The 12,361-nt window shown below is 45.7% G+C and overlaps 2 protein-coding genes across 2 annotated transcripts; one reads left to right on the top strand and one right to left on the bottom strand.

The window, feature by feature from the left end:
- The first annotated feature begins 6,835 nt into the window (after positions 1-6,835).
- Positions 6,836-8,322, top strand: LOC135911054 (putative nuclease HARBI1). The gene is made up of 2 exons (XM_065443143.2): positions 6,836-7,420; positions 8,098-8,322. Exons 1-2 carry the CDS (start codon positions 6,836-6,838, stop codon positions 8,320-8,322), a joined length of 810 nt encoding a protein of 269 aa, XP_065299215.2.
- A 1,506-nt stretch (positions 8,323-9,828) lies between these two features.
- Positions 9,829-11,982, bottom strand: LOC135911053 (uncharacterized). Its single transcript, XM_065443142.2, has 3 exons — positions 11,861-11,982; positions 11,170-11,370; positions 9,829-10,306 (listed from the first exon to the last, which is right to left on the bottom strand). Exons 1-3 carry the CDS (start codon positions 11,880-11,882, stop codon positions 9,855-9,857), a joined length of 675 nt encoding a protein of 224 aa, XP_065299214.2. The 5' UTR covers positions 11,883-11,982; the 3' UTR covers positions 9,829-9,854.
- Positions 11,983-12,361: the final 379 nt, after the last annotated feature.

Below are 12,361 nucleotides of genomic sequence, written 5' to 3'. Positions count from 1 at the left end.
TATTTTAAGCATCTCTTTTTTGTCCAACTTACATTGGACATGTCACGTCAGCAACGTCAGAATGAAGGTAGCAAAGTCCCTTGGTATTTCCTGAACCATCTATGTTATTTCTTGCTGACTAGGCTAAACATTTAATTTAAATTCTCTACCGTCTATTTGTACAAAAACAAGCCATCAGATTACGTAAATTAGGAGATAAGGTATTCAAAGTAAATATACCTGGTAGCGGAGTTTCCATAGAAGCTCATACATTGAAAATTTCCCGGTTCATCGGTGGCCGTGCGTCACGATCAGGTCGTGGTTTTGGCACGTAATGCTCCATATTCTTTTTTTTTTCATCGGCAGCTCATGGGGCTTAGCGCTATCTGTAAGACGAGGAAACACTTCCGCCAGAAAAAGATAATGTGACGCCATATCTGTTCAAAATAGAAGTGACGTCACTTTATTCTGGTAGGCGCGAAATTTGTTTTGGTGGCTTGCTGTTAGAGCTGTATGTTCAAAAGCCCCGCCATTCGACTTTCCGTCCTTTTGCAGGAATGCTGGCTATAACTTGCGTAAAAGACGTACATAGTTGTTGAATGAAAGCGTACAAATAGCGGAAGCAAACAAATGACTTTCAAATTATGAATTTGTGTAACGAGCACCTTACTATCTCTGGACTGGCGCAAACAATTGCCACTACTGAACAATTAAAATTGCAAATTTGTTCCCTTTTCAACTTTAATGAAATCCTGTAAGATATACGGTCCAGTTTGCTTATGTTTAACTATGTGTACTGCAGTATCTAAATCTTCTTTTTCAGATCTGTAAAAATATTTGCACTTTGTCAAATGAAAACTGTTGCTGCTACGCCTAGCGCGAGCCGGACCCCGTCCGGAGGTTAATGACTTCCTTTGGTCCTGATCCGCGGACAGTTGCTAGCATTGTCCCCCGAAAAAATGAATAAAAGAATCTTTCAGCTCCCCTCAAGGGTTGATTCTGCAAATCTTTATGTCTGTGTACACTAACCTCCTGCGCACATTGTTCAGTTGTTCTGTAAACTTCCTAAGGTCTGTGTATGAAGACCGTCCGCGAAATATTTGCAGGAGTTTTGTGCTTGCCAGGTATGTATCTTTTTCTTGCAATCTCAGTTTGATTCATTTTACACAATTGTTGTTTTTGCCGTTACTTTGGAAACATATAAAGATAACTTATTCAATATTACGAGCCCAGGCTGAAAATTTCAGTAAACTATGATAAATAAGTTTAAGATATTCTACGGCCATACGTGTAGTGTAGAAGCCGTGTTATGAGTTATGTGTTATGTTATGCGTATCATATTGGGGGGCCAGATGGCATACCTAATTCTTTTCTTCGTCGTTACGCCGAACCTGTTGCAAACATCTCAACAGCTCTCTTTTCTTTATCTGTGAACACAGCATCTTTACCTGATGACTGGTGTATGGCTCGTTTCATTGCAGTCCACAAGAATGGTTATCGACTAAGCATGGAAAACTATCGTCCTATTTCGTTGACATCCACGTGCTGCAAAACACTAGAACACATCATCGCTCATTACATAACTAATCTTATTTAAAGTAACAACTTGATCTCTCCATTTCCGCATGGTTTTCGAAAGAAACTGTTGACATGTATCCTACTTTTAACAACTGTTCACGAAATCACTCTGACGCTTGATTCTTCCGGACAAGATATCTTCCTTGCTTTCAGTAAAACGTTGTATCGCGTCCCTCATGGTAAACATCTTGGAAAACGTGCCAAGCTCGGCCTTCCTACATTTAAAATAAGTTGGATAAGGGCCTACCTTTCAAACCGTAGTCAGTTCGTAGACGTTCAGGACCATGCTTCTACTGAATTATTAGTTCCCCCCGGAGTACCTTAATGATGTGTACTCAGCCCAATTCTTTTCCTAACCTATATTAATGATATAACTAGCACAATTCATACACACGTTAACATCAGATTGTTCGCAGATGATTGTCTTGTCTTTGAAGATATCAAGTTTAGTTAAGCACTAGCTTAGCCAGACTTAATGAATGGCGCACCACCTGGTCTACGACCCTAAATACTGACAAAACTGTCTTACTTCGTGTCACGAACAAGAAGCAACCGATGGCATTTGCATATTGCATCAACACAAATAAAGGAAGTCTCCGAATATAAATATCTCGACATAACGATTACAAACACTGTATCCTGGTCGAAACACGTTGCGAACGTTTGTGCACCTGCCTCTCTGAAACTTGACTTTCTGCGTCATATGTGAAAATAGCATCCTCAAATTTGAAACTTCTAGCATACAGAACTTATATATCGCTAAAACTAGAATACGCCTCAAAATTATGGGACTTCTATTACATAAACGATAAGCATGAGCTTGAAACGGTTCAGAGGCGAGCAGTACGGTTCATTTTCAACAGGTTTAAGTCCACTGATTTGCCGTGACAAATAATGACCGAAAACAATATCCCTATCTTAGAAGCACGAAGAACTGTGGCTCGACTAAAATTTCTTTCACGATACACAAGTCGCTTGACTTTAACGGACGTACATAAATTCAACCTTACCTTGTCACGCGCGCCTTCATACTGTCACGCTCACAACTTGCTCCCTTTACGTGCACGCACTAACCTGTTGAACAATTCATTCTTTCCTTGTACTGTTGTGCACCCTCTACCCTCAGATATTTTCTCTGCTGCAAATTTTGTGCAGGCCCTACTCATGTATTTTGCACAGTAATATAGAATGTGGCTTCTTTCCTTCTTTTTATTATGTTATTTTACTATCGCCTATGCAAGTGGATTTTGTTCTGCTGTGAAGGTCAGCAGAAACTCCAACTTGTTATTTTTATATGATATTGACTATCCCAGTGCATTTTTCTGATGGTGCGAATATCGTCCTTTACAGTACAAAAGGGCCAACTTGTTCTTTTTTTTCTGTTTTTTGCTCTCTTCCATTTTTCGTTCCATATGTCTAGCACACGAGCACATATTATTATTGTCTTAAATGTGTATTTGTAGAAATACGCCCACCTGCTTGGTCTGTATAGACGGCAGTATGTACAAATAAATAAATAAATAAATAATGGCTGTGGCTTAGCTAAGGTTAAGCCCAGGATGCGAAGCATACTAGCCTTTATTGTAGTTGTTGAACAATTGTTTAGCCTGGTGAACTGCTGTTGCTTGGCTATATTTGGTTCGGCTAGACGAAGAAACAACTCATGCAGGCGAGCGCACGAGCTGAGACCCGGCTATGTAGCTACGCGGCCGCAAGCGAGCGCACGAGTTGAGCCTCCGCTTTTGCAGCTGTCATGACGTCATACGGTAGCTACGCGGCCGCGCGCGGCGCAGCAAGGAAGAGCGTGGTTGTGCGGCTAGTATGCTTCGCATAATAAATTAATAAATATTTGACAGATGCGGAAGGCGTTACTGGGGCCTGTGGCTTCCACCAATTGTTTCGTTTCGGTCTTGAGTTAATGAGACGGACTGAACGTAATGAATCGTCGGACGTTTGTTTGATGATTCCTGCACTAAAATCTGTTCAGAGCCAATATTTAAGTACATATTCAACAATCAAAAACCAGCGTTACCTTCTGGCACATAATATCTCAAACATATTGTTTTGAAGAGCAACGCACTCTGTTGCAGTAAGACACGTTGTGGGTCCAGTAGGTGCATAGCTTTAAAAAGATGAAGCGCAACAGTGACGGCACACTAGGAAGGAACAAATACAGGACAAGACAGGTGCATTGTCCTGTCTTTGTTCCTTCCTACTGTGCCGTCACTGTTGGCGCTTCATCTATTAAGAGCACTCTGTTATACTTGGGAAACTAAGCGGTAGGTATTTACCTCAAATTTGCTTTTGCGTACGGTATAAACCCCCACCAGACAACTGCCATTAAAACTCTAATAAATGTACCACTTTAGCGGAAATACATCGCGCACACATTATGTTCAAGTTTATCTTAATACCCGAGAGAATTCCCTGATGCCTCGTATGATATTACATCTGTATAAAACCGCACAATTTTTTTCTTTTTTTAGGCATTCTGCGTGATTACTGCTAGCGGTAGGAATCCGGCTAGGACATGAACTAAGTGTCTTCTTGTCGCACACGTCAAAAAGCACCAGTCTCTGTTTATGCGAGATGATGCTTCTTGCCAAGTGGTGCACAGGTCTGATAGGCGTTTCTTCCGAGTCGCTGGTTGCCGCACAGTAATACCTAGAGGTTACTTATTAGAGCCTGCCTTTTACTAATGGTATTACTGCGAGCAATGGGCTTGTTTCTTGATGCTATCAAAAGCTTCGACATTAGACCAAATGGTAAGCGAAGTCAACGAAGTTGCCATGGCCGGCCAGTAATTTCGTTTCTATCGCCCTGCTCCAGATTTCTCTTTTAGCTTTGCGTAACAACGTGAATATACCTCGACTCACGGACACGCCATGCAAGACCACAAATTAGGTTTTGTTGACCTCAGGAACAGGACGCCGGTGGTTTATTGGGATGGCTGCAGAGGATATGTGCGCGCAGCAATCAGACAGATGAGGTATTTCGGGCAAACAAGTGAGGAGCTTGTTTACCTACTGCGCCATGAGCACGAATTTAGAACTCGAGCAAGAAGAGACACAGCATTACTTCGACCATCAATAAGAGGCTTTCGCCAACCGGCAATACAATACACAGTTTCTCACGTAAACACAGCAAAGCTTTAACAAAGAAGTAGCGCCTAAGAGGCACACCCGGCGACAAAATATTGCGGGTCAAGAGATGTCAGAAAAAGCCTCCACTAGAATGGGCTAACAACATTTTCGCACACACTTTTACAGGCTACTGGACAGGAATGGAACATTTTCGGAGATCGCCCGGTCCGTTACCTTTAGCCACCTTGTGCACATGTGAATTACAAATATTGCTCTAGCTAGTCTTGTCAAAGGAGAAGAAAAAGGAGAGGGAAAGAAAAGGAGGTTAGCCAGTGTAAGCACCAGCTGACGGCCTGTTGCTGCGAAGGAGTAAAAGTACGGTTTGTTTTAGGGCGAATGGTGACATTTATCTTTTATTTTTGATGCCGAGAATGATAAGAAGGGCTTTCAGGGGGCACACGCACCAGTGCGGTAAGGATAGTCCTGCTGTGGCCATGAAATTGGGTGGTAAACTTCCATGGCTAGCAGTGATAATACTGCTAAACGGTGTAGTGGTAGCCGGGAAAGCGAAATGATGCGATAGAAGTCGGGCAAAATTATTTATGGAAGCCTTGCCTTCAATGTACGTATTGATCGGGCGGTCAAGCGTAATGGCTATAATTGCTGCCGTGTATGCGTACCTGGGAAGGCACATACATATTCGCAAAGCTGAGTTCGAAAAGATTGGAGCACACAGAGGATGGCCCTACTGGCCTCAACTAGCACAGTAGACGTAGGAGACCCAGAAACAGTCTGCTATAGAGTTGGAGCATCACTCCCACAGACACACCTCAAGACTTTCTTTCAAAATATCAGCTGACATGGGTTTATCCGGTTAACTCCTTCTTCAAGTAGGAGACATGAGTACTCCAGGAGAGGTCTCAGTCAATCATCACTCTTATAGAGCGCTGCGTCTCAGCAGGAAATTGGTTGTTGGTTTATTATTTCTGACGACGAACAGCCTCGTGCTCTGGGTGGGAAGGTGACCATAGAGCACTTTTCGGAGGTTATTTGCAGACATCGTGCTCGAAGGTAATCTGATGTTAGTATGGACGTGCTTTGGAGTCTTTGGAATCCCGCCGCCCAAGCGCATATATCGCCTCCATGATCGAGCCATGAATGGATTGCGGAAGAAAATGAACAAGGTCAATGAGCACAAGGTTAAATAGCGTGGACCGCAAGAGTACACCTTGTGGTACGCCACGGTAGGTGTTATGTCGTGATGCCGCACCACCCTCTGTTTGCACATGAAATAACCTAGCCTTCCATTTGCCTAATTCATATGAAAATATCCACCGACGATTAAGGTACTTCGTAATGCAAAATTTGAGCGCAGCTCTATACATATTTTAATTTCGTCGTATATTGGCTGGGGCGTAAAATTTGTCTCCCGCGTCACGCTGCAAAGGGCGCGATGCGTGGCGCGATTGCCTCGCTAATCGAGAGATCGCGAGAGGCAGCGCATGGGCGACGCGTGGGCGGAATTCATAGCAGCCACCGCTGACGGACATCCGCTCATGCAGCGCTTTGTTTCCATATATGGTATCGGGGGCGTCATCGGTGAACAGCCGACGCACGCTACTCTGGCGCCATCTCGCAGCCATCGTCGCCGCAGAGTCCGTCTTGTGTGGCACTGCGCTTTTCTTGTTTACGCTGTCGCCACACCCTCATCCTGTGATTTCTGCATCTTGGTCTCATTGCACCCTGCTCCTCCACTGTCAAGCTGGCAGTCTCTTCGGTAACGCCATCGTTCATTTTCCGCTGGGCTTAGCCTTCGCTCTTTGATTCTTCGCTGCTCTCGTTCACTCGTTTACACCGAGGACGCCGAGAGATGCTGACGCTCGCCGTAGGAACGGGCGCATAAAAGCTGCGCTCTAAAACAAACTTTATCTGAAAAATTTCGTATTACCTAAGTAATTTTTCTAGGCATAGGTTTCCATATTAAAATGAAGTCGGTTTCAGAAAACACTTACCGCCGTATTCACAAACCAACCTCACCCTTATCTTTAGTGTTCCTTACCTTTTCGGCTCCTTAACGCGTTTCAAGAACAGACCTTGCCCTCAGCGGCCCCCTTAAGTCCAACTTAAGTTCGCGACGGGGGAGCCTCCTTAAGGTAGCATCTGAGGTGCCTTAACGGCTCCTTATCCATTCCAACATGGCGGCGCGCTACGACGACAGCTTCAGCGAGTTCATCGATTTTGTGAACCGTGCGGAAGAAATCGAGGACAACCAAGCCTACAGTTTTGTGCAGCCATTGCAGCGGAACCTTAGGGATCGCCAGAATCCCATGGAGGTGTTCAATGATCAGGAGTTTTTAGCGAGATACCGTTTCTCCAAGGCAGCTGTGCTCGAGCTGCTGTCCATGTTGCCGCTGCATCAGAACACGGACGGACGTGGTTGCCCTGTGCCGCCGCTGTTGCAACTGCTCGTGACACTTCGTTTTTACGGCGCGGGAACTTTTCAGGTTGTGTCAGGAGACCTGGTTAACGTGTCGCAGCCAACTGTTTCCCGTGTTGTCACGCGGGTGTCTACAATGATTGCCGGAACACTGTTCCCTGCGCTTGTCAAGTTCCCCGACACGGGGAAAATGCATGAAGTCATGCACCAGTTTTATAAGAAGGCGAAGTTTCCCAGGGTAACTGGTTGTATTGATTGCACCCACGTGCGGATCAAAAGTCCAGGCGGAAACGACGCCGAAGTATTCAGAAACAGGACGGGATATTTCTCATTCAATGTACAGGTAAGTGAAATACGCGCTCTTTTATGCGGCAGACAGAGGCACTTCTTCAAATATCTTAGTTTTTAGAAGTGTTTACAGCATGGGCTTGTCTTGTTTTTAGCTCAATTCAGGTTGAGCTAACAGAGCAAAAAGAAAAAAAAACAAGAGGCCAAGACGAGAATGTCTCTCTCTCATTTTTTTTCTATTTACTCACCCAGAGTTGCGTAAAAAACGTGTCTCTGTCGCTTTTTTTCCCGTTTACTCAACGAGACTTGCGCTAAAGATTCTTCCAGACAGAAATACGGCCAATACAGTAATGCGCTGCCGTTGCTACTGCTTGTCAAAGCTGCATTTCCTCTATGGTAGTGGTTACCGTTGTTGTGCTTTTTGACCTACGTCGGCCTCCCATTACAATGGTAATAAACGCAGCAGGGAATAAACAAAAATGTGCGTGACTTCGCGAGTGTATCAGGTTGCGAGTTCCATAAAGCTAAACATCTGCTTCACTCAATTTTCTCCAACATAAATTTATAGTAATCCATTAATGTTAAAATAGGAGACTTTTTTAGGACGCACTTGACCGCTATTGTAACAAGGACAATGCTGGTACTCTTCATATAAACTTGAAAATTTATCTGCAGGTAATAAAGAGCAGTTGAAAAAAAATAAAGTTCATTCTTTTTTTGGCGTGTTTGCAGGCTATCACAGGACCTCAACTTGAATTCTTTGATTTGGTTGCAAGCTGGCCGGGCTCGGCACACGACAGCAGAATTTTTGACAACAGCAGTGCAAGAGCTCGATATGAAGAGGGGACTATACCTGGCGTACTCCTTGGAGACATGGGGTATGCTTGCCGACCATACCTCATGACACCAATAAAAAATCCTGGAAGCACAGACAGCCCAGAGCACAGGTGTGTATGACTGCACGATCACAGTAACATAGAGCAATACACGAAAATATGCAACATCTTTTTATTCAGGTATAACAAGTCTCAAATCCGGACACGGAACACCGTCGAAAGGGCTTTCGGCATCTGCAAAAGAAGATTCCCATGCCTTGACATGAAATTACAAATAGAAACAAAAACATCTGAGGCTCAACGTGCCGCACAGAGGGAGCGGTTGCTAGGTACACCACCGGGTAGGTATATATTAGAGTCAGTTGAAGAATCGGTGGCTGTGTCGCACGATAGGGCGACACAGCCACCCTACACGAGTTGAACGTGAACCTTAGGGCAAATATCATGGTTCGTCCATTTCCGCGGAATGTGCACCCCGTGCACAATGTAGGGAGGCGGGTCGCGAGAGCTAGGGCTTTGTTGCGAGAGGCAAAGGATCAGGAGGAGGAGTCTGCGTTTGTTGACGCCGCATGGATTAATGGTAAAAATGCTTATTCGGTGGTGGTAGTAGATGGCAAAGGGAGCGTTAGAAATGCTGCTTCCATTTATACCAAAGATCCGGGGGTTGCTGAACAGGTGGCTATTGCTCTAGCACTAATTGATTCTAGAAGAGTTTTGGTGTTTAGCGACTCGCGATCTGCGATTACAGCCTTCTCGAGAGGACTTGTTGCGGAACCGGCTAACAGACTGCTGCAGGGTAGGGATATCACTTCGCATACCGTTACTTGGTTCCCGGCGCACATGGGGACAGTGGAGGGAGCCCCGCGTAACCTCAACGAGGTGGCGCACAGGGAGGCACGAGGATTAGTGTGCCGTGTACTCCCTGAAGGGGCTGGATCTCCCGCTCCTGAGTACAGGGACCAACTGTTAACCTACAACGAAATCACCAAGCACTATTACTTAGGGCGCAGGGAATTCCCGTTGCCACATCCTAAATTAAATAGGCCGCAGGCGGTTACATTAAGGCTTCTGCAGACACGGACGTACCCTAACCTTGTCATCATGAATAAAATTAATCCGGACTGCGGGGTTTCAGTCTATTGTAGTAAGTGTGGGGGTTTGCTCGATTTACAACACATGCTGTGGCGCTGCTTGGCGTTGGCGGGTGATGGTTCTCGAGGTGAACAGTGGTGGCAGCGAATGCTGCACAGTGAAGTGCTGGCGGACCAGCTCAGGGCTGTCCAGAGGGCCCGTGTGATAGCAGAGGGGCTCGGCCTCTCTGTACCGACGTGGGAGTGGCCCGCATCAGTCCCAGACTGATCCCTCAGGACCTAAATAAAGTTCTTCATACCATACCATACAAAAACATCTGCCATTGTCATCACGGCGTGTGCAGCTCTGCACAACTTTGGCCGGAACCGCCAAAGTGATGAACTGCCTCCTGACCCATGCAACGTTCAGCAACCCTCCCCAGCTTCACAAGCTCAAGGACCACAGCCCGTTGACTCAGCGAGTGGCTTCAGGACACGAGCACGTCTTATTCAGCAATATTTCTCCTAAAATGTTCCAGAGCAAAGCACAATGCATATTCAAAATAAAACATTTTGTCCCATTTTATTCACTGCCTTTTTTCACTGCAGCTATTTTCAGCTGGAGGAGCTCGAGCTTGGCTTTCCTGGTCGCACACTCCAGCTCGTGTAGCTGCTTCGATTGCTTCATGTGAAGCGCATGTTCCGCACGCATTAGTTTCATCTTTAGTACGTGCTCCCGCTTCTTCCGCTTCCTGTCCTCTTCAACACCTTGAATGCGGGCACTAAGCTCTTCTTCAAGGGCTGCCCTTTTCGTTGCAAACATTCTGCGTTGTACAACAGAAATCGAGCCTTGCGGGGTAGCCTCTGACGGTGCAGCCGGTAATGGGGAAGGCAGCTGCGGGGCAGCTGGCTGCGGGGCAACTGGCTGCGGGTCGACTGGTCCTGCTGACATCTCAGCTGTGACTGCTCTATTTTGTGTGTCCTGGCAGCTGTCATCAACAGGGCTTGCCGGCGAATCCCACTGATACATGTTTTCTGCGAAGACATTTGCAACTGTTAGCTTTGAACACAACTTATGATAACAATATGCATGAAGACTGACTCGTTTGAATACAAATTTTGCTTCCACTTATCCGAGTGAGCAACTACAAGCACTTGCGACACTATACCTTGTATACTATACAATATCAAGGACTGGGCTGAAATAATGAATATGTATGTGCTTCATGAAATGCAATAAATTATTAATGTTACAGCCCACCTAGTTTAGCTGGATTTTTCTCCTTTTGGATTTTTACTCGCACAATAGCAATCAGTGGAAGCAGTTCACTGTCTACCCCTGTTGAAATCTTTAAAGCACACAGCAGGAATGGAGGCATACTCCTGGGGTTTCTTAAAAGCTGGCTCTTTTGCTAGCTATGTGATAGGCAAGGTTGGCTGGTAGCATTGATACTGTTTTGCGCAGGGCACTGCTGCCCACAACAGTGCACCCATTTGTTGACTCGAATGCAGTGCCTCGATGTATGAAGCCCTGCAACTAGTCACAGCTCTGTTTTCTTCGGGGACTTGCACAGTGCAGAGCAAGTAGCACATACACTGTACTAGTGGCAGACTTATGTGCATTTCAAGTACAAGCCTGGTGATTTTCACTGTACTAATGAACAGAAGCTACCAGCAGGGAGCAATCATTGTCAACACGTCAAATGTTTGGACAGTGCACATACAAGTGTTGTGAGCCACTTGTTTGGCTAAATGTAAACAATAAATGTGCAAGCAGTGAATGTTTACAGGGTTTCCTCTCTGAATGAGAGATTTTGGTGCAACTCCTTTGCTCATCTGTGCTCGCCCAGTACGATCAACCACTTGCTTCCAAAAAGCTGCCTTCGCAATTCGCATACCATCGGGCGGTTCCAGCGACTCCACTTGCATCGGTTGGAGCAGCGAGACGACACTCGGGGTGACTTGCGATCCAACAGTAAAGACGTGGCGCCCACGGTCGCTGTCGAACGGGTTGTGCACCCGCGTCGACATATGCGATGCGGCAGCTCCAACTCGCTCCAACTCGTCGGTCAGTTGGCTCGCTGGCACGCTGCCACCTCCTGAAAAGACACCACGACGTTGCTTATACGCCAATCATTTCTGAATTAACTGCACACGGCTAGCGTCGTGCTAAGCGTGAACATGCTTTAATCATTACTTTTGCGATATTTGCGTGAATGGCAGTGGACTTGTCGCCGTCTACGGGCAGCAGCTAATTTGGCGACGGCCAGTGTGGACTCGAGCTCGCGTTTATGTAAACACGCGCTTGGTACACGCCGTTAAGCCACGGCCACGCGAGAACGCTATAAAAGTGCGTGCTTGCGTTCGAGAGCGCGACATCTACAACAATAGAAATTAAAAGTCTCGAAGCAAGGTGCGAACAATCACATGCCATATTTCACCGAAGCAACTTATTCTGGCACGGCGACGGAGCTGACGCGGCTAAGCCGCTATAGGCATACATCAAGGAGCCTCACTATCAGCAAAGTGTAGCTTTACTCAAGCAAAAGTAGCGATAGCGAAAACGGAACAGAGAGAACACGAGCTCACCTGTAGTAAACACTTCCTTCATGTCGTCGGCCTTCCCTTTCCTCCACTTTTCTTTTAAATTATCCCAACATTTGCGCAGTTGTGGTTCGGTGCGAAATCGAACATTGGGCCGGCAGTTATATTCGTTCGTGATCTGCTTCCACGTCTTCTTTTTTTTGTCCAAGGACACCCCGTCCGTCCGTTTGTTTTCGACGAGGTCCTTGTACTTGCTTACCAGATCGATAAGCACGCTTCGCTCCTCCTCGCTAAAATTTATTCTTTTTTTTCCCTCCATTACAATTTTTCTTCTTAAGAAATTATTAATACACAAAAGTAGACAACAGAAGAAAGAAAAACACAAAAATAAAAAGTCCAAACAATAAAAAGCACCGACCGGGTTCGCGAAGTAAACACACACAAAGAAGGGACAACGTGAAAAGCTGCAAGCATGCTTAAGCATGTTGTTGTGACGGCACGCCGGCAACGCTGCATAGTGGCGAGCCGAAAACAAAGTTGAGTCAA

Source organism: Dermacentor albipictus, chromosome 1 (genome assembly GCF_038994185.2).
Source record: "Dermacentor albipictus isolate Rhodes 1998 colony chromosome 1, USDA_Dalb.pri_finalv2, whole genome shotgun sequence".
In the NCBI taxonomy this organism is placed as follows: Eukaryota; Metazoa; Arthropoda; class Arachnida; order Ixodida; family Ixodidae; genus Dermacentor; species Dermacentor albipictus.
Note: the sequence above shows the minus strand (reverse complement) of the source record. Positions and strands in the feature narration are given on the sequence as shown.

Bases quoted from the DNA above. Each gene is read 5' to 3' on its own strand.
- LOC135911054 (XM_065443143.2), top strand. From the start codon at position 6,836: ATGGCGGCGCGCTACGACGACAGCTTCAGCGAGTTCATCGATTTTGTG. The intron at 7,421-8,097 runs GTAAGTGAAATA...GCGTGTTTGCAG, and splicing joins ATTTCTCATTCAATGTACAG to GCTATCACAGGACCTCAACT.
- LOC135911053 (XM_065443142.2), bottom strand. From the start codon at position 11,882: ATGAAGGAAGTGTTTACTACAG. The intron at 11,371-11,860 runs GTGAGCTCGTGT...GTGTCTTTTCAG, and splicing joins GAAGGAAGTGTTTACTACAG to GAGGTGGCAGCGTGCCAGCG. The intron at 10,307-11,169 runs GTATGCGAATTG...ATGTCTTCGCAG, and splicing joins GTCGCTGGAACCGCCCGATG to AAAACATGTATCAGTGGGAT.